The sequence below is a fragment of the Candoia aspera genome, chromosome 1, assembly GCF_035149785.1.
Source record: "Candoia aspera isolate rCanAsp1 chromosome 1, rCanAsp1.hap2, whole genome shotgun sequence".
NCBI lineage: Eukaryota > Metazoa > Chordata > Lepidosauria > Squamata > Boidae > Candoia > Candoia aspera.
Genome location: NC_086153.1, coordinates 212,457,707 through 212,480,545, shown reverse-complemented (window position 1 = coordinate 212,480,545; position 22,839 = coordinate 212,457,707). Strand labels below are relative to the sequence as shown.

The window sequence follows — 22,839 nt, the reverse complement described above, 5'->3', positions numbered from 1 at the left end:
TTTTTTTTTTTTTAGAATCAAATAATATGTTTTCTCAGATAATACCAAGAGACAAAACAGAAAGGGCACTGTAAAGGAACTCTTTGTTCAATACAGTGCCACGTGGAACAATTGGTATCTCACCAATTCTTACTATTTTAGTTGTACTACATTCAATGTCTGCACATACTATTATCATTCAACCCAGAATTAGAAGGTAGATCTGCTAGTGATTCAGCTCCTCTTTGCTTTTTCCATATGTAGAAAGTGTTTGTTTTGTAAGCAGGCATTCTGCAGAATTCAGTAACACCTTGTTTAGCAACAAGAAACCAGCTTGTGATGGCAAACAGTGCAGTATCCTGGGGGAAGCATAGAGAAATTAAAGGCATGCGTGTGACTGGTGCTACAGAAGCCCAGTTGCATTCCCTGCTCTCAAAGAAAAAAATCAGTATTTCCAGCAGGAATTAGAGCCAACAGAGTAGTTTATCCCAATCTTGAGGTAGGTGCTGGTAAGGTCTAGCCTGCCCACTGTGCAAGACAGGTTTAATCCTAGAAGGAAGAAACCGGATTGGGACCAAATCTTCTGGCAATTGAAGAAAAGCAGAGGAGGGCATTTAGTAGGCTTTGACTTTCCCAAGTAGTCCTTGAGAACTGTGATAAGCAAGTAGGTGTCTTTTCATCAAGGCAATATTTGGGCAATTAGAGTAATAATGGAGGTTGTGCTCAATGTTGCAGATATTTCCTATATTGTCATTGTTGCATGATTCAGGGCAACAATATTGTGGCAATTTATTTGGAGTGAATGAGAAGTAAGTGTATAGGGATAGGAATGACCAATGAAGCATTCATTGCAAATTGTCAGTTAAATAGAGTTTGCCTGAGAGGATAAAATGAGTGTATTTCAGTGGAATGCAGTTGTCACTGTTTCATCCTTCAACTTTCCCAGCCTGGAGAACTGGGTGTTAGACCTTTTTAAGAGCAGTGTGGGCTTTGAATTTTGCCAGTTTTCTTCACATTCTGTCTGATTATGTGGTGTGTCAATAGGATTGAGGCACATATTATCAAGGGATAGAGATTTCAACCTTCTTTTAAAATTACAGTTTACAGTAATGTGATACACTGTATTGGACTACGCTGTTACTCCATAAGGTGAATACCACCAAAATGTATCACTTTTAAAAATTATAACCTTATATATATTTGTTGAGAGGTAGAACAAAACTGCAGATTTTGCTGATATTGTACAGTATCTGGGCTGTGGGGTTCCCTGCTGGTAAGCACAGCAATCTTTCCAGCTTATTATAGGAGCATAATAATTTTAGCTTAGGAAATCATGGAAATACACTATGTTGTTTCAGGATTTCTGTCATGGGCAAGTGATGTGGCCTCCGTTAAGTGCTCTTCAGGTTAAAATTGCCGAAACTGGAAAATCATGTAAACAGGTTTGTCAAGAAAATCAGCTCATATGTGAGCCATCTTTTTTCCAGCACTTGAATAAGGACAAAGACCTCTTGAAGTAAGTTTAGAATGCAAGGAAATACTGAAATGTTGTTTAATCTGGAATGTATAAGCAATAACTATTAAAAGGCAACTTCTGCTCTGTACAGATATTTCAAAACTAGTTACACAGATCATACAAGTGGTGGCAACAAGATTCCCCTTGAGCCTTGCACTTGTGACATAGGTTCAGAACCACATGATATTACTATCTGAGATCATGCAGAAACCACCCTGCCTTCAATTGTAAACATGGGTATCTCCCTATTACAGCCCTTTGCATTGTGCACCACAGCCATAACAAACTGGGGACTCCCACAATGTCAGTTCTCTGGGACATTAACATTATAGTTAATAAATAGACCTGTGTATTCCAAAAATGAAGCAATACAGTAGGTAATAACTAATAAATACAATTTATTAAAACTTTTCGAAGCAAATGGCATACCTTGCGGTCAAGTAATTACTTGGTGTTTGATGTCTGCAATTAGCAGTTTACAGGTTAACAGAAAGAGACAGTCCCTGGGGAAATATAGCACATTCAGCTCAATGAGAGGATGGTAAAGAGAATGTTGGAATGAGGATTCTTGTTAAGCACATAAGGCAAGAAGTTTAAAGATGCCAGTGGTCTACAGATTAACACAGATATAAGGCAACAGTAAGGGACACGGTGGCACTGCGGGTTAAACCACTGAGCTGCTGAGCTTGCCAATCAGAAGGTCAGCAGTTCGAATCCGCGTGACGGGGTGAGCTCCTGTTGCTAGTCCCAGCTCCTGCCAACCTAGCAGTTCGAAAACATGCAAATGTGAGTAGATTAATAGGCACCGCTTCGGTGGGCAGGTAACAGCGTTCCATGTAGTCATGCCGGCCACATGACCACAGAAGTGTCTACGGACAAACGCCGGCTCTTCGGCTTTGAAATGGAGATGAGCGCTGCCCCCTAGAGTCGGACACAACTGGACTTAATGTCAAGGGAAACCTTTACTAAGGCAACAGTGGTCAATGCCCTGACTAACTATAGGACAAATAGGATAAGTAGATAAAGCAAGGTTAAGAGTAGAAAGGACATATAGAGAAGTTCCTTAGCTTCTGGATCAATTAGGAAAGGAAAAAAGAAACCAAGTTTCCCATCCTTACCTGCTGGGTTGTGTTTGATGGAAGCTGGCTTAGCTGCTTTTGGATAAAGAAAAGAGGCTAGAGAGAGGATAAAATGGGAGGTCAATGTATCATATGAATAGAAGTACTTTACCTCTGAGGACTTGGCGGTTGAGGGCCATTTTTTTTCTTTTCTTGGGGAATTAAGCAAATAAAATAATTTCAAGATTTGAGGAAATTATTAATAATTGGTCAAAAGAAAGAAGAAGAAAACCATTTGATTCTCCTACTTGGCCAAGCAGATCCTTTACCATCATGATTGGTGATAAACAGGACTTTATCAGTGATTATCCTAAATAAAGAACTTTCCCAGTGTGCTTACCTTTTTTTTTTTATAAGAATTTTATTAGATTCAAGACAAAGATAAAAACTACAAAAAAGAAAAAAAAGTACAAAAAACTAAAAAAGAGTGAAAACACAAGAGATTTTTTTTATTATTACAAGAAAAGGTGACTTCCAACTTAACAGCAAGGATATACAACAGATTTTCCAAAATCCCTTACTCTATATTAAACCAAAAACACATTATTTCTATAAATCATTCCATTGGCATTTTATAAAAATCACTAAATACAGTTGCTCCACCCCCTTATATTAAAAGAAAAAGAAGATATATATATGAATGTATGTATGTATGTATGTATACACAAGCGCGCACATGCACCTCCTAATCAACTACCCCCCCAAAGATAACATGTATTTCCTTCCTACTACTGTTCTATACATTTCTGTCTACTATAATAAAAATCAAACTAAAAAGCATACAAATTGCCTGCCATTATAATTAATAATACAGTTATAATAATCTTAATCGTATTAAGCCTAAAACCAAGCATTTATTATTATACCTTATTGATCTTAATCAAAATTGTTAAAAGATGAGTGAAGTTAAACCAGCCCTAGAAGCAACCCAGATGAATACTCTTAAACCCTTGCTCCACTTCAAAATAAACCAGAGCATTTACACATCCCCACACCACACACACAGCTTTCTTCATAAGGAAATCAGACAGCCCAACTGCCCCCCTTAAGAACTCTGACTTCTCAGCAAAGAACCTCCTATACATAATAACCCCTTCTTTTCCATAATGTTCCATCAGCAGTTCAGTTCCACTTATGGCTTGCAGTTCAATCTGTCCCTTTAATTTTGACTATCCGATCTTCATCCAGCATTTCAACATAAGCCCCAATCTCACTATTAGAAGAAACATTTCTATCATTGTTAAGCTCTTCAATTTCTTCCATGACATCCCCAACCAGATGACACATTTTAGACATCATATTTTCCACAATATCCTGAATGCCTTGCATAAAAACTTGACAGGAATCACAAAGGATCCGTTTAAAGTCACAATGAAAATCCAAGAAAGTCTGCTTGAAATCCTCCATGTCTCACACAGTACATTATGGTGCTCCCTAGGTACTTAACCAGTGAAAGTGGGAGATAATAGAAAAATTCTGAAACGTTTACAGAAGTGAAAGTATAACAGGCAGCTCCCCAGGGAAAGTAGCAGCAGAAAGCTAAAAGTTCAAAACAGATTCATCGTGTAGGAAAATGCTAAAATCTTCAACTTTAGTACAAAAATAGTAGCAGGGAGACAATTATGTACTCTCAGCCTGCCTTAATATCTGGATGGGAAGCGAAATCCAAAACCTAAAAAGAATTTTTTAAAAAGAAGTTAATCACAAAAATAACCACAAGCACAAAAAGAACGTGTTTCTCCTTGCTGTAGATAGCCTCTCTTAGGGTACATAAACTTAAAAGAAAAATAAATTGGGTGATTTAGAAATGGGGTGGCTGATCTTAATGTCCCTATAAGGCTAGAATGGTGACGCCCTAGCCTTCCAGCTGCTCTTACCAGTCGATCATTAATGCCGTTTGCGATTTCCTGGCTGCATGTGGCTTGGAAATGGTGACGCCCTAGCCTTCCAGCTGCTCTTACCAGTCAATCATTAATGCCGTTTGCGATTTCCTGGCTGCATGCAGCCTTCCCAAGGACAGATGGGGTAATTTTTAGTGTTTTCCTCTCTCTGGAAAAATGCTCCTGGGCTTCAGGAAAAACCTGCCTGAGCCCGAAAATTGCTGCATTGTCAGTTCTGCTCACGGACCCCACGAGCACAGCTGTTCAGACTGCCATGTTCCCACCAGAAGCCCCCAGTGTGCTTACCTTTGGCAACATGCAGCAAGACATTACTAATTTTCAGTTTTGGAATTACGAATTGTTCACTGTAATTCATTGATATGATTATATAGTAATTCATAAGAGATGCTTCTGTGTACACTGAGAGTACATTTCACTACTCAGAGTTGGAGATGTTGAGAATAGAACTGAATTCATTGTAACTGCAATTGGGGGGAAAAGCAAAAAAACTGGCATCCTTCTATCAGTCATTTCAGATTATGCAGGTGCAAGTGCCCTGGGGTCCTCCAGCTGTTGTTGGATAGCAACTCCTATCAGTATACTGGCCATGCTGGTTGGGGCCAGTGAGATCTTTAGGAAGTTTTTTATTGTCTATTCCTGCATGTGTGATGCAGAGTGCTCTTCTGGGGGAAGTCCTAGGGGGACAATTAACAGAACATAAAAAAAAAAAAAAGCAACACCTTCAATAACTATAACATGATATTAAAGCATTTTTGCCATTAAATTTAACAGATGAGCAAGAATGAAACGGTGTTTTGCCCAAATAGTAAAATCTTTGCAGAATATCACTGAATATTATCCAAATTGTTTGTATTATAATTACTGTACAAAAATAGAATTGGGTAGTTCATAGCTTTTTTCCTTTATTTTCCAGGTACAACATTCAGTGTCATACAGTTGAGTCTGCAAATGATATTCTGGTCCCATCTTTCGATGAAAAGAGAAAGCATTGTGTTTTCCAGGGCGATCTTTTGCTGTTCAGCTGTGCAGGATCTCATCTGAACCATAAAAGGATCTGCCCTTGTAGAGACTATCTTAAAGGACAAGTTGCACTATGTAAAGACTGTCTATAGCAGGAAGTTAATGTGACTTTTCGAAGTGGCTTGGAGAGAACCATTTTGTGCACTTTGCTACTGCAGACAACACAGTTGCTGAAGAGCAGAAATCTGTACCAAGAAAGGGCAGATAAGTGATTTAAATGTTTAAAAAAACCTCAACTTTTTATGTTTTTGTTTTCTGAAGTGAGCTACTCCAACCAAGTTCACAGAAATCTCTTTATTCAAAGAAGTGACAAATCAAGTTCCCACGAGGTAAAACAAGAGCTTGAGATATGGTGGTGTTTCCCCCCAGTGATTCCTCATGATGGACAGTTTGTCAAATATCACTTCCAGTAGAAAAAAAAAATACCAACCTGAAAGGATTGGATAGTGCAGAAAAGACAAAGGACTATCGTAGGTATGCTAAATGGTGGTGCTATTCTCATCAACTTGGAACTACAAGGTCATGCAGCTGCTGAATAGCATCACCACCTCTTGGTCACTTTCTGGCCTACCCAGACTCATCCCTTGGTCTTTCTCCAGCATCACTGCTGGAGATGGCCATGCAAGGGAACCTTCCAAACTAGGACTGGTGGCTGACAGACTGACAGATCCTTTTGGCTTGATCATGGGTTATGATTGTGGCATTAATCAGGGTTTTAATAGCCACATAAACACCCAATTTTAAAAAATGCTCTTGTTTTGAACTCTGTGTTCCCTTTCTGACTTGTCCAAAGGTTTTGCTTAGGGTGTTAATTAGAAATACTGTGTAATCATTGGAAGCAAAATGGTTTCTTGGAGCAATATTTTATTTCTTGAATTTGCTGTAATATAGCAAAACAGTGACTAAAATATGGAAATAGAAAAAAGACCATTACAAAATGATATGTGGTAGAAGAGTGGTCTGCCCTGGTATCTTGTAGGGGTTTAAAGAACAATTATGGGCTGCAAATAATGGCCATGAAAAGGGAAGTTTATTTTCTGCAATCCTTAGTTAAAAAGTGGGTATGTGGAAACAGACCGTTTATTTTTTAAATTGTGATTAATCCAGAATATTGAACTCAAACATTACTTGTAGACGGGATTTAAGCCTTTAATTTAATAGGATTTAAAAAAAAACAAATGTGCGGTATCTTTTTTTTATTTTTTTTTTCAGCACAACTGACACATCTTTAAATGCACTGCTTGTGGGTAGGAAAAAAGCATTGAATTGAAAATGAATGTCTTGTCATTTTGCAACTAGGTTGGAGAGGCCTGAGGGAAGGGAGGGACTTGGACCATTTGCAAAATCAAAACTATTATTTCCCTCTTTTGTAAACATTAGTTAATTACTAGTTCTACTTATAGAATAATATACCTACTTTTAATATTTTGTAATCTACCAGCTCATTACTTGATGCATTATTTTATATTTGAAGTTCATTGCATATCTTTTGACTTGCTGAAGATCACAAAAGAAACATTTTTTGAACAAACTGCCAAGCTGAAGTTTTAAAGTCAATTTTTCAAAAAGTATTGTTAAAATACATTTAAATCTGTGTGAACATAGTATTTACAAAACGAAGTTATTTATATTAAGGGACATAATGCCAGACCTGGATAAAAACTGAATAAGAAAAATGTTATTTAAAAAATGTTTACGTTATATATCCAGAAGCACTCACTTTGTAACAAGAAATATATTACCAAAATTGAAACATGGTATGTGTAGAATTAAAAATTACTAAGGATTGAGCTAACATCAAAATTAGGATTCACTGACTTGAATTTCAGATTGAAAACATTACTTTCTTGGTTTCTGCAGAATGTAACTCTTGGAATCTAAGCATGTGTATTTTTTAAGTTAAATAATTTCTAAGGCCAAGAATTATATGTATGTACATCATGATCCCAACCGAACCCACAGACTTAGCGCTTCTAATTGCTGTAGCAGCAAAACAATTTGATAATATTTGTGCTGTAAATACATCTTTGTTAATGTGTTCAAATTAATTTATCTTGAATAATGGTGGGCTGCTTTAAGTCCCATATTTCTTTTCCAGAAAAGCTAACAATAAAGCATGAAATACAAAATCCAGGCAAATGTTGCAGGAAAGAATGGAAATGTTCAGAAATCAGATCATTTGCTTGGAATCTTTCCTTCAACATTAATATGGATTTTATATTCTATGCTGAATTGTGAATGTGTGCCTGTGTGTGTGTTTGTGTTCATAAATTGCTTCACAGAGTAATAATATATTAACATCCAAACAAGCCCTGAAAACTAAAATGGGGTGTTGGTTGGTCCAGTCAGTAATTGTAGACTTCAGCCAGAGGTAGATCTGCTAACTGCTAGTCTTATCATTCAACATATACATTTGCTGAGAGAAAGAGAGAGAGAGAAATGGTTGCAACTTAACAAAATGATGGTTGCAACTTAACAAAATGAGTTTTTGGGAAAGTAGAATTATTATAGTTCTTATATTTTTGCAATACTTTTATGAGGTCATTGAGAATAGGGTCAGACCTTCAATAGGTTCATTCAATTATTTCATAGTTTATTGCAGTTTTTTATGACAGTAATATGGAGTTGATCTTGGAAGGAAAATTGTGTATATTAGGCCTTTCTATCATAAGAATATATTTATTTACTATAACGATTTGGTGGAGTAGAATCAGAAAGTTTCAACTAAATATGTTTTTGTCAGTACAGGCCAGATAGACCTGACATTTTTTTCCATGGAAGACTTCTATTAAAAATGCAGTTATTAACAAGTTTAGTTCCACCAAGCACTGTTTTATAAGCTGAATATTAAGGAGTTTGTCCACAATGTCATTAACGTTATACAGATTTATTGATGAACCTGTTATTTCCTTCTTTCTTCTTAAAATAGAAAATATAGAACCAACAGAAGGAACATTGGGTAATCTAAGAAGACAAGCAGAACTACAACAATTTCATCATGCAAATTTAGGGCTAGATTGATTACTAGATATGAATCAGAAATGAATATGGATGAGTGAATTGGGTATGGATCAAGAAATAAAAATTATATGAAAAAGATTAATCTTAACCTACAAATCTTCATGTGTCAAGAACATTGTCTTTATTTTACAAATTTGTTTGAACTGATATTTTTTAAAATCTGTGAGATTAAAACCTGAGAGAAGCATTTGCATAATTTATTTAAAAAAATAACATTAAAGGTTTGCCTTTGAAAGGTAAAGATTGAATACACTGTTTAAAAATGCCAATAAAAACCTCATTTATTTCATATATGCAAGTTGATTTGTACATCTGTAGCAATACTTTGAATATATTTTACATTGTCTCTTATGTAATTCATTGATGCAATTACAGTTGGGGGTTGCACTTGATTTTTGCACTGTGGTATCTAAACCTATTCTGCTAATATTGGTGCCTTTATATTTTATAAATTGAATTTTCAAATAATGGTTAGTTGGAATATGAACAGCATATGGACATCAATAATAGAACCTAGATTTGAAGATTAATATATGTAAAAATTACTCTTCTGAGTTTCAAAGACAAATTTCTGGAAGAAGAAAAGTTGAAACAAAGAATATTCTCCATCTAGCATCAACAATAGAATATTGTTTATTGATATGTGTACTTGAATGTATCTCAACATAATGAACTTCTCAATGCACTATTTGTACTACAACTTAGAAAACAGAGAGAAACAGAACATAGTTCTCTATTGCCCAGCTGATTTTATGTATGTTTTGGTGGGTATTATCTTAAAGCTCCAAGTGAAAAAAAAGATGACCTGTGTCAGACAATTACAAATGTAAAATGGCAGAAAATCATGCACTGCTTTTAGATAAATACCTAGATGTGCACCCCCATAATTATTATTCTTCATGTTGTAAATTGACAAGATCTTTTAGAACAAGGGGGGTTCATCAGAGACACAGGTTCTTACCGGATACTGATTTTGCATGCACTTTTATTTCATTGTTCATGTGCTTCTGAAGTAGTTTTATGCTAGATAACTTGTGGCAATCTAATCCTTTTGAGCAGCTAAGGGAAACCAGTGTTTGCTTTATGAAGGAAAAAAATGAATATTCAAGAAGAAATGACTACTCAAAATTGGAGCAACTTTTGGCTGTCAGGCTTGATTTGGTGTTCTGTTTCTGTGAAGCCAACATGGAAAATCTCTATGTCATGATCCCTAGTCAGCTTTAGTTGAAGGATCATTTAAAGCAGGACAGTCCAGCACCTGATGACTCCAGATGATTTCCTGAATGCACATGTGTGGTTGACAATATAATTTCTCTACTGTCATCAGTCCTTAAATCTACCCAACAGTGTTGTTGTAACTGAAGAATAGAAAAGGGCGCCAGCCGTGTCATATCAGCTATAAAATAAATACCCTTTCCTTCATGCATTTAATAATAGTAAATACACCAGGTGAAGTTTAGACCGGAAACTGAATCGTTTTCCTGTAATATAGCATGCTTGTATCCAAATGTGGACTTCAGAAATTTCTGGAATTTTAAGCTTGCAAGTGAGCTTAAGCAAAACCATCCATCCACATATAGGTGGTTGGGAGGTGTAGGAATGTAGGATGCTGGCTTATGCCATTGGTCAATTCAACCCAGTACTGTTGGAATCACTGTGGCTCTGGGCAGGAGCATTTCCTAGCCTTGCTTGGATTTTGAATTGGGAATTTACACAGCAACCATGTTTCTTATTACAAGGCACAGATTTTCCAATGCAGTGATTGTAAAATACTTCGTAAAAATTGTACCTGGCTTCGAATGTAATTTATGTTGCTAACAGTCACAAACTGTTTTGACATTGGTCACTTGCAGACGAAGCTTAAGGCCCATGAGGTTCATCGTATAGTGCTGATGTATTGGGCCTTTCTCAGTAGTTTAGGACTTGTAAACATCAGTAATAATAGACCTGGATTTGATAACGATGGCTAGTGCTGAGTTATGTTCTTCGTATATAACCCAGAAACATTACAAAAGTAAGAGTGATGATCAAATAGACTTTCATTAGTGAAACAATACATTAAGTGAACTGAGCATAAATAAAAGATGGATAATCCAGAAATGAGTATATAAAGTTACTTAGTTTGTGTATCTCAGATATTAAAGCAACAAACATTGATAGGAGAACCAAAGTTTTTGGTGAAGGCAGCAGCTGATTACTTGCACCAAGAGGTACATATCCTCTTGCATCCCTTTCAGAATTGACTTTTGTCTTAGTTGCCTGTTCTTGGTTTTACATTTCATTCAACTCTGAAATGTAAAACACTACTCCTAATTATACAGAATATGGAAGTATGTACTACAAAACTTTTCCCCGCAGTGCCTTTCCCGCACAGCCCATTCTGTTTGAAAATCTGCAAAAGGTTCCGTTCCCACTCACTTGGAGAATTGAGGTCACAGAATCTATGGGAAGGGAGAATCTGCTGTATTAATCATAATGCTTTTGATTAATAAGTTAATGGGTTAACATTAGAGTTCATTCGTTCATCCTCCATTTGTGTGGGCATCTCTCTCTCTATATATTAAACTCCTCAGCCTCCTGCAAAGGAAAGGTCTCATAATTGTTCCTTTTATATTTTGGATGTGATTTCTACTTTGCAAAGGATACATTGACTGGAGACCCACATCTTGCTTTAAAGTGGCTTTATCCCTTTCAGGTAGTAATAATTTATTGAACTTGTACACCACTAGACTCTCAAGAACTCTGGGAGGCTCAAAGAAACTACCATAAAATCAGTAAAAGATAAAAGATGGCAAGTGCAATGAAATGGGCTGGCTGAAGAGCTTTGGAAGGGCCAAGCAATGCAAGCTCTAGCACTGACAGGGCAAGCACTCTATTTTCAGTGAATGTATTAATTGAAGAGGTAGATCCTGCTTCAGTTTCCACTTGATTCTTCCATGTAACCATGCTCAAATAAGGAATCACAAGAAATTCTCAGAATCCTTCACAGCAACTTTGGAAAAAATTCTGTGCATTTCTACCACATGCAGATAATTTGGGCATGCAACCAACCTACCTTTGGCTATCTTCAATTTCCTTAGAAGTTCATGGAAGACCAAATTACCATTTAGAAATGCTTGAAGAGTTTATTTTTAGTAGTAAGGGTTCAGCAGGTAGTTAAAATTGCAGGTAACTTAATGTATTTTTAAGTGGGCATTCTGTGTTTCATTGTTAATACATAAACAATTGATCACTATAAAATGCAGCTTCTAATGCATTCAAAATGGCTATTTTTTCTCACTTTCAAGTAACGTCGGCATTCTAGTTGCTATATCTATTCATTGGTATTTTATCTAATTCCATTCATGAATCCCTATTTTTTCCAAGCTTCACAGATTTTCCTCCCATTACATTAGGGGGCTTGTGCTGGATGATGAAAACTTTATTACTGTAACTGATTTTAATTCTAATTCTATTCACTGCATTACATTCTCATTCCCCTAGAATTTTTCACAGTAAAGACTTCCATTATTATGTAATTAATGCACTGTGTAACAACTATTAACGGGGTTACGTTAAATGCAATTTTACGCGCTGGCCCCAAAATAATTAGATGTGTCCATTCTGTGTCACAAATTTTGGTATGAGCATGTGGATAGACAGATAATTATGGCATTGGTTTGAAATGGAAATGCCCACTGCATATCAAAAAAGAAAAATCCAAACCTCCACCTACCCATTTAATGATATAAATAGCATAACATGTTTTATTCATTAACCAATAGTCCATTCCATAAAATGAGACAATTGTAGCATATGTTCCCTACATTTAATTTTAAAGAAGACTTTTTAGTAAATGAGCTTTAGGAAAGTCCATTTAAGGCACTTTCTGAAAACTCCATTTTAAAAAAATCATTTTGTTCAATCTAAATTTTATCAAAAACTCATTTTACCAAGTGCCGTCATTTCATAAAATGACCAGATTTCATACGCAATGATCATTTCTGTTTAAAAACTACAACATATGCATGGTACATACCTAGTAGCATAATTTCTTAATCAGTTATTCAGAACATCAAGCAATGGCTAATATATTTCCTAGCATTTTACATTATGAAAATTTTGATTATGTAAATGAAGTTACTAAAATTGTGGAAACAATTACATCTAAGGGCTTAGTGAATAAAAGTTTCCCTGGTTTTCACAGAAAGAATGATTCTGGAATTCAGCATCATGTACTTGACTAGATCGTATGAGTTCCTAGCTGCCATCTATCAAATATTCACACTTCCTTGAACTTAAATATTAAAATTGAGGAGGGTTCCAACACTATTTTGTAGCACAACTGAAGATTGTTTTTCAATCTGGAATGTAAAGGTCTTGGTGTAAATTTAAGAATTCCATTTTCAAAATATAAATTCCTGGGTTTTCCTGTCTCAGACAGATGCAAATTCCCACATCTGCTTATTCTTGCTGATAGCTGGTCCACGTAATACCTCAATCTAGCTGGAGTGGGAGAAAGCACCAAAAAGGCAAAATGTTCATTCTCTGCAGGCATGAAATAGAACCCTTGTGAAGCCAGTGATGGAAATAAAGTACATAATTACTGGGTACTATTATAAGCATTCTGTAGATTTTTAGAACATATTTTAAGTTCCATCAAAGCCATTCCAAAGGCACATTTTTTTTAAAGGTAAGTCCTTGAATTTATTTTGTAAATTGTGTCCTCAATTTTGTTCAAGAAAATTGTTGCCCAGCAAATAGGTTTGATAAATTTTAAAAGGGGTATCTAACTCTTATCTTCATGGCTGAAAACGCACTATTTTCATTACTGTAGAGAGCACTAGGGAGAATCTTATTTTTCAATAAACTGTATGGTAATTGACTTGTCTGTTCTCTTCACCACTTAAATGTTAAGAAAAGTTACTTACATTGTTAAACTATACCAGGACACCCACCATGCTAATATTATCATTGTCTACATTTAAAACTTGACCAAAAAAAAATACCTTTCCTTGATTTTTCATATGGCATCATGGCAATGTATCAATTGTAGTAGATCTAGTTCTGTGACTCACCTTGCCTGCTCAGTGTGATAGCTGATGAATGCTTTTGTGTGTGCTTGAGAGAGAAAATCAAGATGATACCTTTTTGTATTTATATGCAAATAGGAATGTATGCAGCTTGGCTATATAGCCCAGTTGTTTCCAGCTTATGATCCATATGGATACTGCAATTTTGGATGTCAAAACAGTTTGTTTAAAAAGTAAATGTTTGAAATTTTGTGGCTTTCATAATATTGAAACTTGGACATCGTTGTCCCTATTTCTGAGGTCTTCCACTGAGTGAACTACATTGTTGAACCTCAGTTTATGAAGTGGTTTGTGAAAACTTTAAATGGCCATGTAGTCATCCATACAAAGTCAATAGACGAGTGGCACTATAATCTATGTGCCATTGCTGAATTTGACTGACATCCAAAACATGGCTTCTGTCTCAGGTTTCTGCTTCTTGAAGAGAAGGCCACACAATTCCCAGGAGAACCACTGTGAATCCTGAGAAGGAAACCCTCCCCCTGTGTTGTTTTTTTTAGATAAACTGCTCCTTCATGACATGCAAACACAGGATCCTGGTTATGCTCAACCAATGAAAAGTCCTGTGGCACCTCAAAACCATAATAAATATACTACTACATAAGCTTTCCATGGCTCCTGATTTGTTTTGTTAAAAAAAAAATCATGTAATAACAGATTTCTTAGCCTTTAAGTTCCGACAGGTCTGGTTTGTTGCAAGAGATTTAACCCGGCGATCCCTCTGGAAAACTTGGTAAATTAATGACCTGCTAAGACATTTAATTTTAATTGCCCCTCTGCAGAAAGTTATTTCTATGACCACACCAAGAAACATACTGTTTTTGGATCATGTTCAATGCATTTATTTCAGAAGGCTGCATGGAATAAAAAACAGTACCACAAGGCTAGCTTTTTGTCTGAGGTGATGAAGTATACTGTAGAGGTTAGCATTCATATGGAAACACCTTCAAACAAGTAATTAAGGGAGATTGCATTGCATCTGATTTTGAAGTGAAATGAAATGAAATGAAATAACCTTCCATCAGTCTTCTATTTTGAGTTCCACACAGATACATCCACTGAAATATGGCATATATAAGCAAGAAACCAATAAATGACAGTAGAGGGTGTTATTAAAGATGTCAGTTGCAAATTTGATGCCCATCTGCAAATCGTTATTCCACACCAATATACATACTTCCAATAAACTTTTCATTTTTTTGCCAGATATAAAATTACTTCGTCCTCTTTACAAATGCATCATTTTCAAAATAGTGGAGCTACAAACATGTGGATTAAGCAGTAAACCTCAAAACTTAATTTACTTAACCATATGTTAAATTTGTGCTAAAAGGCTAAAACATTCCACCTACGAAAATGACAGAAGTGACCTGTCTATGGAAGGTGCTTCTGTACAGGAAGACTTTGTTTAATGTACTATATACACAGCTTTTTTAAAGTTAGTTATAGGTACTTTATAAAACAACATTTTGTCTATTATACACAATGGGAGTTGGATTCTGTAATCCAGATGCTAAATTACATAAAATGAGTGAGCACACGAATACCTATAGAAAAGCCTAACTCTTCACAGTTAGAGTCTACTTTACTGTCAGAATGGAACCATCACTTCCACTTTTACTAGACAACAGGACACCCGTGTATTTTAGCCAGACATACTGCTACATAAGTGCATAACACAAACTGACATATTGAACCTCAATCTTCTTTTGGCTTTTAACTGTACATTAACACTTTGTGCTTATTTTGACTGTGCAGCTTAATATGTGTTCCTTGATATAGAAGGGGAGGGAGGGGGAGAAGGGGAGAGACATATTTCAAAGAATTTTATAAAACTATGAAATTAAACCATGGTCCTAAAATTTGGGAGACTGAGCAGCTGGGTGGATGGGTGGCACCTTTTATTGAAACTGTGGTATCTTGTAGGAAGAAAAATACTGAATAAAAATAGCAAGTCTGATCTGTTGGTAACCATGTGTAAAATACCCTTGAATTTTGTGCAATTGTGTGAGACACTAATGACATACTGCCCATCACCCATTGTGAATTTTAGGAATATCAGAACTAAAAGCCATCTTTTTGACAGAATGCTCTTTCCTGGAGAAACTCAAACCCCAATATATCTGTCTGCCTCTCAACAGCCACAGACACTACTGCTGCTACTCTTCTTAATTTGGCCCCTTTAAATGGGCAGCTCTTAAGTGTCTTGAGAGGGCTGATCACTTAAAAATGTAGCAAAAAGGATTAGAAGTCTCATTCATTTCTATTGCAGCTTGCTGGATTTTGGGAGCATATGCCAAATGCTATGGCAGAGATTTAAGCAGTGCACATGTTTGCCTATTTGTACAGATTGATTTCCCCTTGAATGATGATGCAAAAATAATATATGTAAAACAAAATTCAATCTTGCACACAGGATTGGCCCCACTTGCCAGGATGTAGGATGTTTTCAAATCCTGCAAAATGTATTCAGTCCACACAGCTGAGCTGCCTTCATTCAAACATTTCATAATGACGTGTTTGCCGCACACGGGGGACCATATCCATAAGGAGCCTGAAAATGAAAACAAATCCAGATCAAGGGCAATAGTTATAAATAACAAAGATGTAGCCATAAATAACAGTGCTATGTGTTTTTATGTATTCTCCTAATCAATGCTTGCCTACCCCTAAAACAGCAAATTACATCATATATTTCAATCAATAATAGCCTTTTAAGCTCACTGTAATTAGGACAGGAAAATATATATAACACTGAATAAATGGTACACAGGGGATAGGCTCCTTCATGCCTCAATCATGGAGAAAAATCAAATTCAAATGTAAAATACATTTTAAAAAAAGATTTCACTCACTTGGCACCATAGGCAAATATTGTAAGTCCAATCAGAACTCCTATACTTCCATCCAGGTACCAAACAGAAGCATTGTGCTTAAAAACCTCTGCACTCAGGAGGATGGAAAAGCCCATGATTCCTCCTACCAGAGAGTTGAAACCTACAATAAAATAAATAAAGATTAGGCCCTCCTAGCAAGAACAGTGAGTTCAAGGAATAGCCAATGCTCTGGGATGCAAGACCTGCATGCTGTTACACCTGAGTTGAGGACCTTGGTGCCTAGTTGAATTGCAGCTCCCCAAAGCTTTACACTATAGCTTACAACTAACCAAAGCCCACTTCAAAGTGTGTTCTTTACAGCTCACAAATCTAATCCATCGTATTATAAATCACTATTATTCCAATTCACACACTGAAGTTCCTATTAACCCATTAACTGTCCATACCATTTGCAACTGCTGCCATCCATCCATCCATCCATCCAAGGCTATGGAATTGGCAGACTTGTTTTTAATAGCAAGCTATAATACATTTCATCAGCTGCACACAAAAATAAGATGAAAAAGCTGCAGTAGAGGTGGCCTGGGTCTTTAAGGCACTGCACTGTCAAATGCTGTGGACTGCATTTGAATTAATACCGACCATCTGCTTTCTAGAAGCCCGAGAGGCAACTTCACTAACACTGCAGTAGATCCAATCCTGCAGGGACAATATGACAGCTATGCAAATATGGCAGAGGAGGAAGATGAAGCTTGCTGCCAAGGAAAGTCAATTCACTTTTGTAAAACAAACAAACAGCACATTCATGCTGGGCAAGGGCTGTAGATGGGGGTTAGAAAACACACAGCCCCAAACAGTGAAAAAATAGTATACATTGCTGCAGGAAAGACAGACTAGCTCTGCTTGATATTTTATCAATGGTTATAAAATAACTGCTTGAACCCATTATTGACAGAAAGGCTACTGACAGTGCAAAGGTTGTTCTTTTGTAACTTTTTATCAATTCTCCTTTTTCCCTATAGCATCTACCACTAAACCTCCACTCCATTCTTACAATATGCTCCCAATCTCCCCCCGCCATCCTGCCCCAGCAATACTGCTAAATTAGTCATTTTCTCTCCACAGCAGTTTAGGCTCAGACACAATGTAAGTGCATACAAGGTTTAAGCAGCAAGACAGAGAGCCATTCATGGCAGAAAAGGGAGCAAATGGGCACACTTAATACGGGGGGGGGGGGGGAGGGAGAAAGAGGAAGGCTTTAATTTGTGCCTTTGGGTTCTCAGAGACACCAGAGATACTCCCCAACAGAGACAACTGTACCCAAGAGCTCCATCGCAGTTCACTAGGAATGCCACATTGTACAGAACCCCCACTGGGGTTGTGAGTGCTAGACAGTGACTAATAACAACATGCTCTCAAAAATTAACACTGCTAGGGGGGAAAATGCCCACATTTCAGCTCTGTTTTTCAACTTCTGGCCATAAGATGTCAGCCTGGTCACATCTCTTCCCCACATCCATAAACACAAATTATCCCCAATCTTAATACGTTTTATGCATGATTAATTCATCTGAAGCACACAGGTTTCATGTTCCCCCAACATTGCATCACCACTATAACACACATACTCTGATGCACACAGATGCATACATACATATTCCTTTGACCCTAACTCTTGCCCTTTGCTTTAAGGCAGGTGATTACAATGAAAATCCTCTGAAACTGGCAGCCCTCCCTGTATTGGCCCCAGCTTCAGTGTTAACATATTCAGAGACAATTTTTTGCAGCATTAGCCCAAGTAAGTTGTTTAACTCATCAATATCCCCCATGTTACTCAGACCTAGGCTAAGTGGATGGCTTAGTGGACATTGTAAATGGACTTAGAGGACTTCACAGACATTCTAAATATATTTCTCCAGCAGCAACTGAAAATAACTATTCTATTCTGTAAAAAGAGAATTAAAACCTTATAGGTGCAGCTATTGGGACTAGCTAGCATATTCCAGACAGACTGGGTGGCAGGTACATGGGCATTTTATATGCTATGGCAATCATTTTGTGAGACCTCCCCCAACATCATCTCCAAATCATAAGTGTACCCACCTATTTACAAACAACACAAAACCCTAATCTTAAATTGAGGACATCACAGCATCACAGAGTCCTTCCTTAGGGGGGAGACGGGCAGTGATAAAAATTTGACAAACAAATAAATTGAAAGCCACTTTTTAAACATCTCTACGTAGTCACCAGGAATTGAGCTTGATTTGAGGGAGACTTTACCTTTAATTTAAGAACTGTGTATACAGAATATACCCTATTTTTTAATGGCTTGCGAGTGAAATTCTCATTTTCCAGAGATTCTGTTCTACTCAATCTAACAATGCAAAACTACAGAAATCTGGGCTTAGCTATATTTAACTGAAATTGGTTAAACACAGAGACACTAGACTAATTACAGAGTTCACTCCTTAAATTAGTTAATGGGAAAAAATAGCAGTAGTGCAATTATCACAAGGATATAATTAAAGGAAGAAAAGGGAACATTCTCAGCCATTTGCAAAAACCACAGTTCTGGTTACCCTAAGCTCAGAAAATAGGTACTGTAGATGCTACAATATTAGTAAAGTGTCTAATGTGCATGTCAGGAGGTATTCATGTCTCTATTTACTAAATTAGACTTTTCCATGCACTGCACATCTGTGCTTAAAACAATAGAATGTTTCTCCCATTTTTCTTTTTCAATATGTTATAAGGCAACTCTTATTAACCAGATCTGTAGTTTTTGCCAACAGGCAAATTAAATTAAATTAAGATTTAACATTAAAAAAGCATACTTCTCTAATATCATAATATGTATTATTTGCAGCAATGCCTATGGCTCCACAGTATCTTGGGAGAATCGGTTCACCTTCTGGTAAATGGATGTTTGCTGACTGCCCATGTCCAACATGGCAAGCATTTGAGGAACAGACTTTTCAGACTGTACCTACCACAGGCTCTCCAAATTGCAACTCTGTCTCCATCCATCATCTCTCACTCCTTAATTTTGTTAATTAAGTGATATCAAATGCTGCTGAAAGCTCCAGCAGAGTTAGCAGTTATGCATCCCTATTTATTGCAGGAACTTTATGGACTGAATCACCCTTTTGTTTCCCTCTCAATGCCTGTCTATGATTATCTCCTGGAACCTACCCCAGGGAACCCTTTGTGCATGAAATCAGAATGATTATAACCCTAAATAACTTGGGGTTAGGATATTTGAAGGGCCACAACCCTCCAGTAAACCTACCCATAATTGATTTTAAGCATCAAAACCTCTGGCATTGCCTACCAGATGGAAAGTTGAGTTTGGAGGACATTCAGACAGGGCCTTTTTAATAGCAACACCATGACTCTAGAACATTCCTGAGGTAACACCGGCTCCTTCATTGCTCTGCTTTTAACATGCAGTAAAGACTATTCTACACAGTTGGATTTTTAACTCTCTGACATGGGACTCTCTAATTCTAATGCTATTCTCAAATATTATTTTGTCTTCTGATCAGCTTTAATTTATATTTTCATTATACTTTGCCCCAGATGAGTGGTAGACAGAAGATAAGATTTATACATTTAATTAAGTAAGAAGGCATACTCTTCTTGTATTATGCTGGGAAACCAGCAGGGAGCCAGAATAATAGAAAAAGTATCAAGTGAATATATCTTACTTTCCTAATGTGTCAGAAAAGACTAGAGCCAGAATTCATCTCTCGGGAAACCTGCCCCATATTCCTTAACAGCAGAAGCTTCACAGACTTGACATGGCTAGATCAGTGTTACTGCAGAACACAAGAATCAAGCCCCCTATAGACATCAGGCCCAATGTTCCAATCGTAAGACTCTTCCTTCTATCCTTTCAAGTCTATGAACTATTGGCCATTCTTTCATGGCCTTGAAAATAGGAGATATCTGCTCCATGTTTACATAACAGTTCCATCTGGCATTAGAAGTGTCACCTAACATAAGGTCATCGAAGGTTATGGAGAAGGAGATGGATTCCAAGTACTCCAAAATGTCCAGTTGGCTGATTGTCATGCAGAGCTGCATGAGTTCTTCCTTCAAGGAATAAGGAACATATGGCTGGCCAACGTGTCACAGTTTTCCTCATTCCCAAGGAAAGGGGAAGGAAGAAAAGGAAATCCCTGAATGTCATCTATCCAAGCATATACCTCTTACTTTTACTGACCAGTAAGGTAAAATTTGGATCAGATGGGAAGGTCGTCTCAGGGCAGGTGTCAAATAAGGAAACAGAGTTTTCTGGGTACAGAACAGTATGGGAGAATGGTCACAGGATAAGAAATCTTCTGATTTGCATTTTGGTTGGAGAATTCAGTGAAGGTGCCCATAGTGCCAAAATTGTACTTCTGAGCCCATCTGGGTCTGTGGGGTAACAGTAATGACTACATATTGATGCTCAATTCGACATGACTGAGGAATCTCAAGCTTCTCTGATATCTGCCCAAATTATGAGTAAATATCTGAGTCTCTCTATACATCAGGGTTGACAACCTAAAAGTGCAATTGAACCAACAACCCTGGGAGATAATGGCTGTGCTAACCAAATTAAATCATTTGAAATTTAGGTTAATATCTCTAAACAACTTGCTTGTCTATAAGGTCTTTTATTGGATTACAGCTTCTATTTCACAGATTAACTTTCCTACGCCTTGGTTCATGAAAGATTTTTCATTTGGTGTAGGAGATACACATGACCCTTCATAAATATGATGACTCTTGCTCATGTTGTTTGGGAACTCTCTTTATGCAGTCACTGCACAGGTACCTGGATAAAGACCACACATGGTTTAAAAACAAAAAGCCCACAATTTGGCCCTGCTTTGTACACATATGAGAGACAGAGTAAAGTAACAGTGAAATTCTACCTGTTAACTTCAGACATAAGTCTGAATTCAAAGATTGTTTCTCCCAGCTGAGTAGGAATCGGATTGTACCTTAATTTGTCATGCAGAGAAAACGTATCTTTTTATTTTTCTCAACAGATAAATCGATCACTGCTTCTTTCAAGAATTTGCAGTGGAAAAGAGATAATGTCACAAAATTACAATTCCCAGTGAGAACAATCAGTCATTGTTGCCGGGAAACACAGTAAATGATGTTGACAAAGTAGAGAAAATCCCATGATGTCTTTATAAAATCCTAGATACCATGTTATTTTTGAAGGATTGTTTTCATTGTTGCTGTTACTGAAACAGTACCAAGCCAGATACATAGTCATAATTTGTAGGTAAAGAACCCAGTTTTTACATTTGTGCTAAGGACTTTTTGATTCGCATCCTATTTTAAAAGCATTTTAGTTTTAAAAGTGGAGGGAAAGCCACTGGCTAATGAAGTCTGTGCGTCCACGTGTGTGTGTGTGGGGGGGGGGGTATCAGTTGAAATAGCAAAACAAATTTCTGACAATCCCATCATCTCATACATTAAAATGATTTAAGAGTAGACGTTATACGATCTATTGTATTCCTGGAGTCTGGAAAACAACAACAAAGACAAACAGCAACTCCAGGCAAAATGCAGGTGGACTATTATTATTGAATCTTGTAACATGTAGGTGCTTAGTTTTTTGTTTTAATGTCTACATTCTGTCCTAAATGTCTACTGTGAAAAGCCATCCAGGTTCCTACAGTGAATTTTACCACATTGTTCTCATTTGACTGCAAATATTTTATCTGGCTACAGGCATACCTCATTTGATTGCACTTCACTTTATTTTGCTTCGCAGATATAGTGTTTTTCTACAAATTGAAGGCTTGTGGCAACCCTGCGTCAATAAGTCTATCAGTGCCATTTTTCCAACAGCATTTCCTCACTTCATGTCTCTGTGTCACATTTTGGTAATTCTTGCAGTATTAAACACTTTTTCATTATTATATTATTATCTATTATAACATGATGAGTATCATTTTTAGCAATAAAGTATTTTTTTTTTAAATTAAAGTATATGTATTTTTTTTTAGACAGAATTCTATTGCACACTGAATAGACTACAGTAAAATGTAAACATAATTTTTATATGCACTGGGAAACCAAAAACTTTGTGTGACTTGCTTTATTATGATATTCACTTTATTGTAGTGGTCTGGAACCGAACCCACAATATTTATTTATTCATTCATTCATTTAAATTTGTATCACCGCCCATCTCCCCCAATGGGAGAATATCTCTGAGGTATGCCTGTATTTGATAAATTTGATAAATAAATAAATAAATAAATTTGGCTTCAATTTATTTATCCCCGTGTTTTATTTATTTATTTAGATGAACTGTCACTGGCTTTTCATCATGATCACAATTTCAAAGCAGCAAATGCCAGG

General features: G+C 36.6%; 2 protein-coding genes across 2 annotated transcripts in view; one reads left to right on the top strand and one right to left on the bottom strand.

Moving 5' to 3' along the window:
* The window catches only part of MGAT5 (alpha-1,6-mannosylglycoprotein 6-beta-N-acetylglucosaminyltransferase), a 157,741-nt gene extending 148,897 nt beyond the window's left edge, over nucleotides 1-8,844 (top strand). Inside the window, exons 16-17 of the mRNA XM_063288708.1 lie at nucleotides 1,338-1,495; nucleotides 5,428-8,844. Of these exons, the coding sequence (XP_063144778.1) occupies nucleotides 1,338-1,495; nucleotides 5,428-5,626 (357 nt within the window). The 3' untranslated portion in view covers nucleotides 5,627-8,844. The remainder of the gene's footprint in view (nucleotides 1-1,337; nucleotides 1,496-5,427) is intronic.
* A 5,610-nt stretch (nucleotides 8,845-14,454) lies between these two features.
* The window catches only part of TMEM163 (transmembrane protein 163), a 74,168-nt gene continuing 65,783 nt past the window's right edge, over nucleotides 14,455-22,839 (bottom strand). The window contains exons 7-8 of the mRNA XM_063288717.1: nucleotides 16,483-16,624; nucleotides 14,455-16,181 (exon numbers count right to left, since the gene is read on the bottom strand). Of these exons, the coding sequence (XP_063144787.1) occupies nucleotides 16,121-16,181; nucleotides 16,483-16,624 (203 nt within the window). The 3' untranslated portion in view covers nucleotides 14,455-16,120. The remainder of the gene's footprint in view (nucleotides 16,182-16,482; nucleotides 16,625-22,839) is intronic.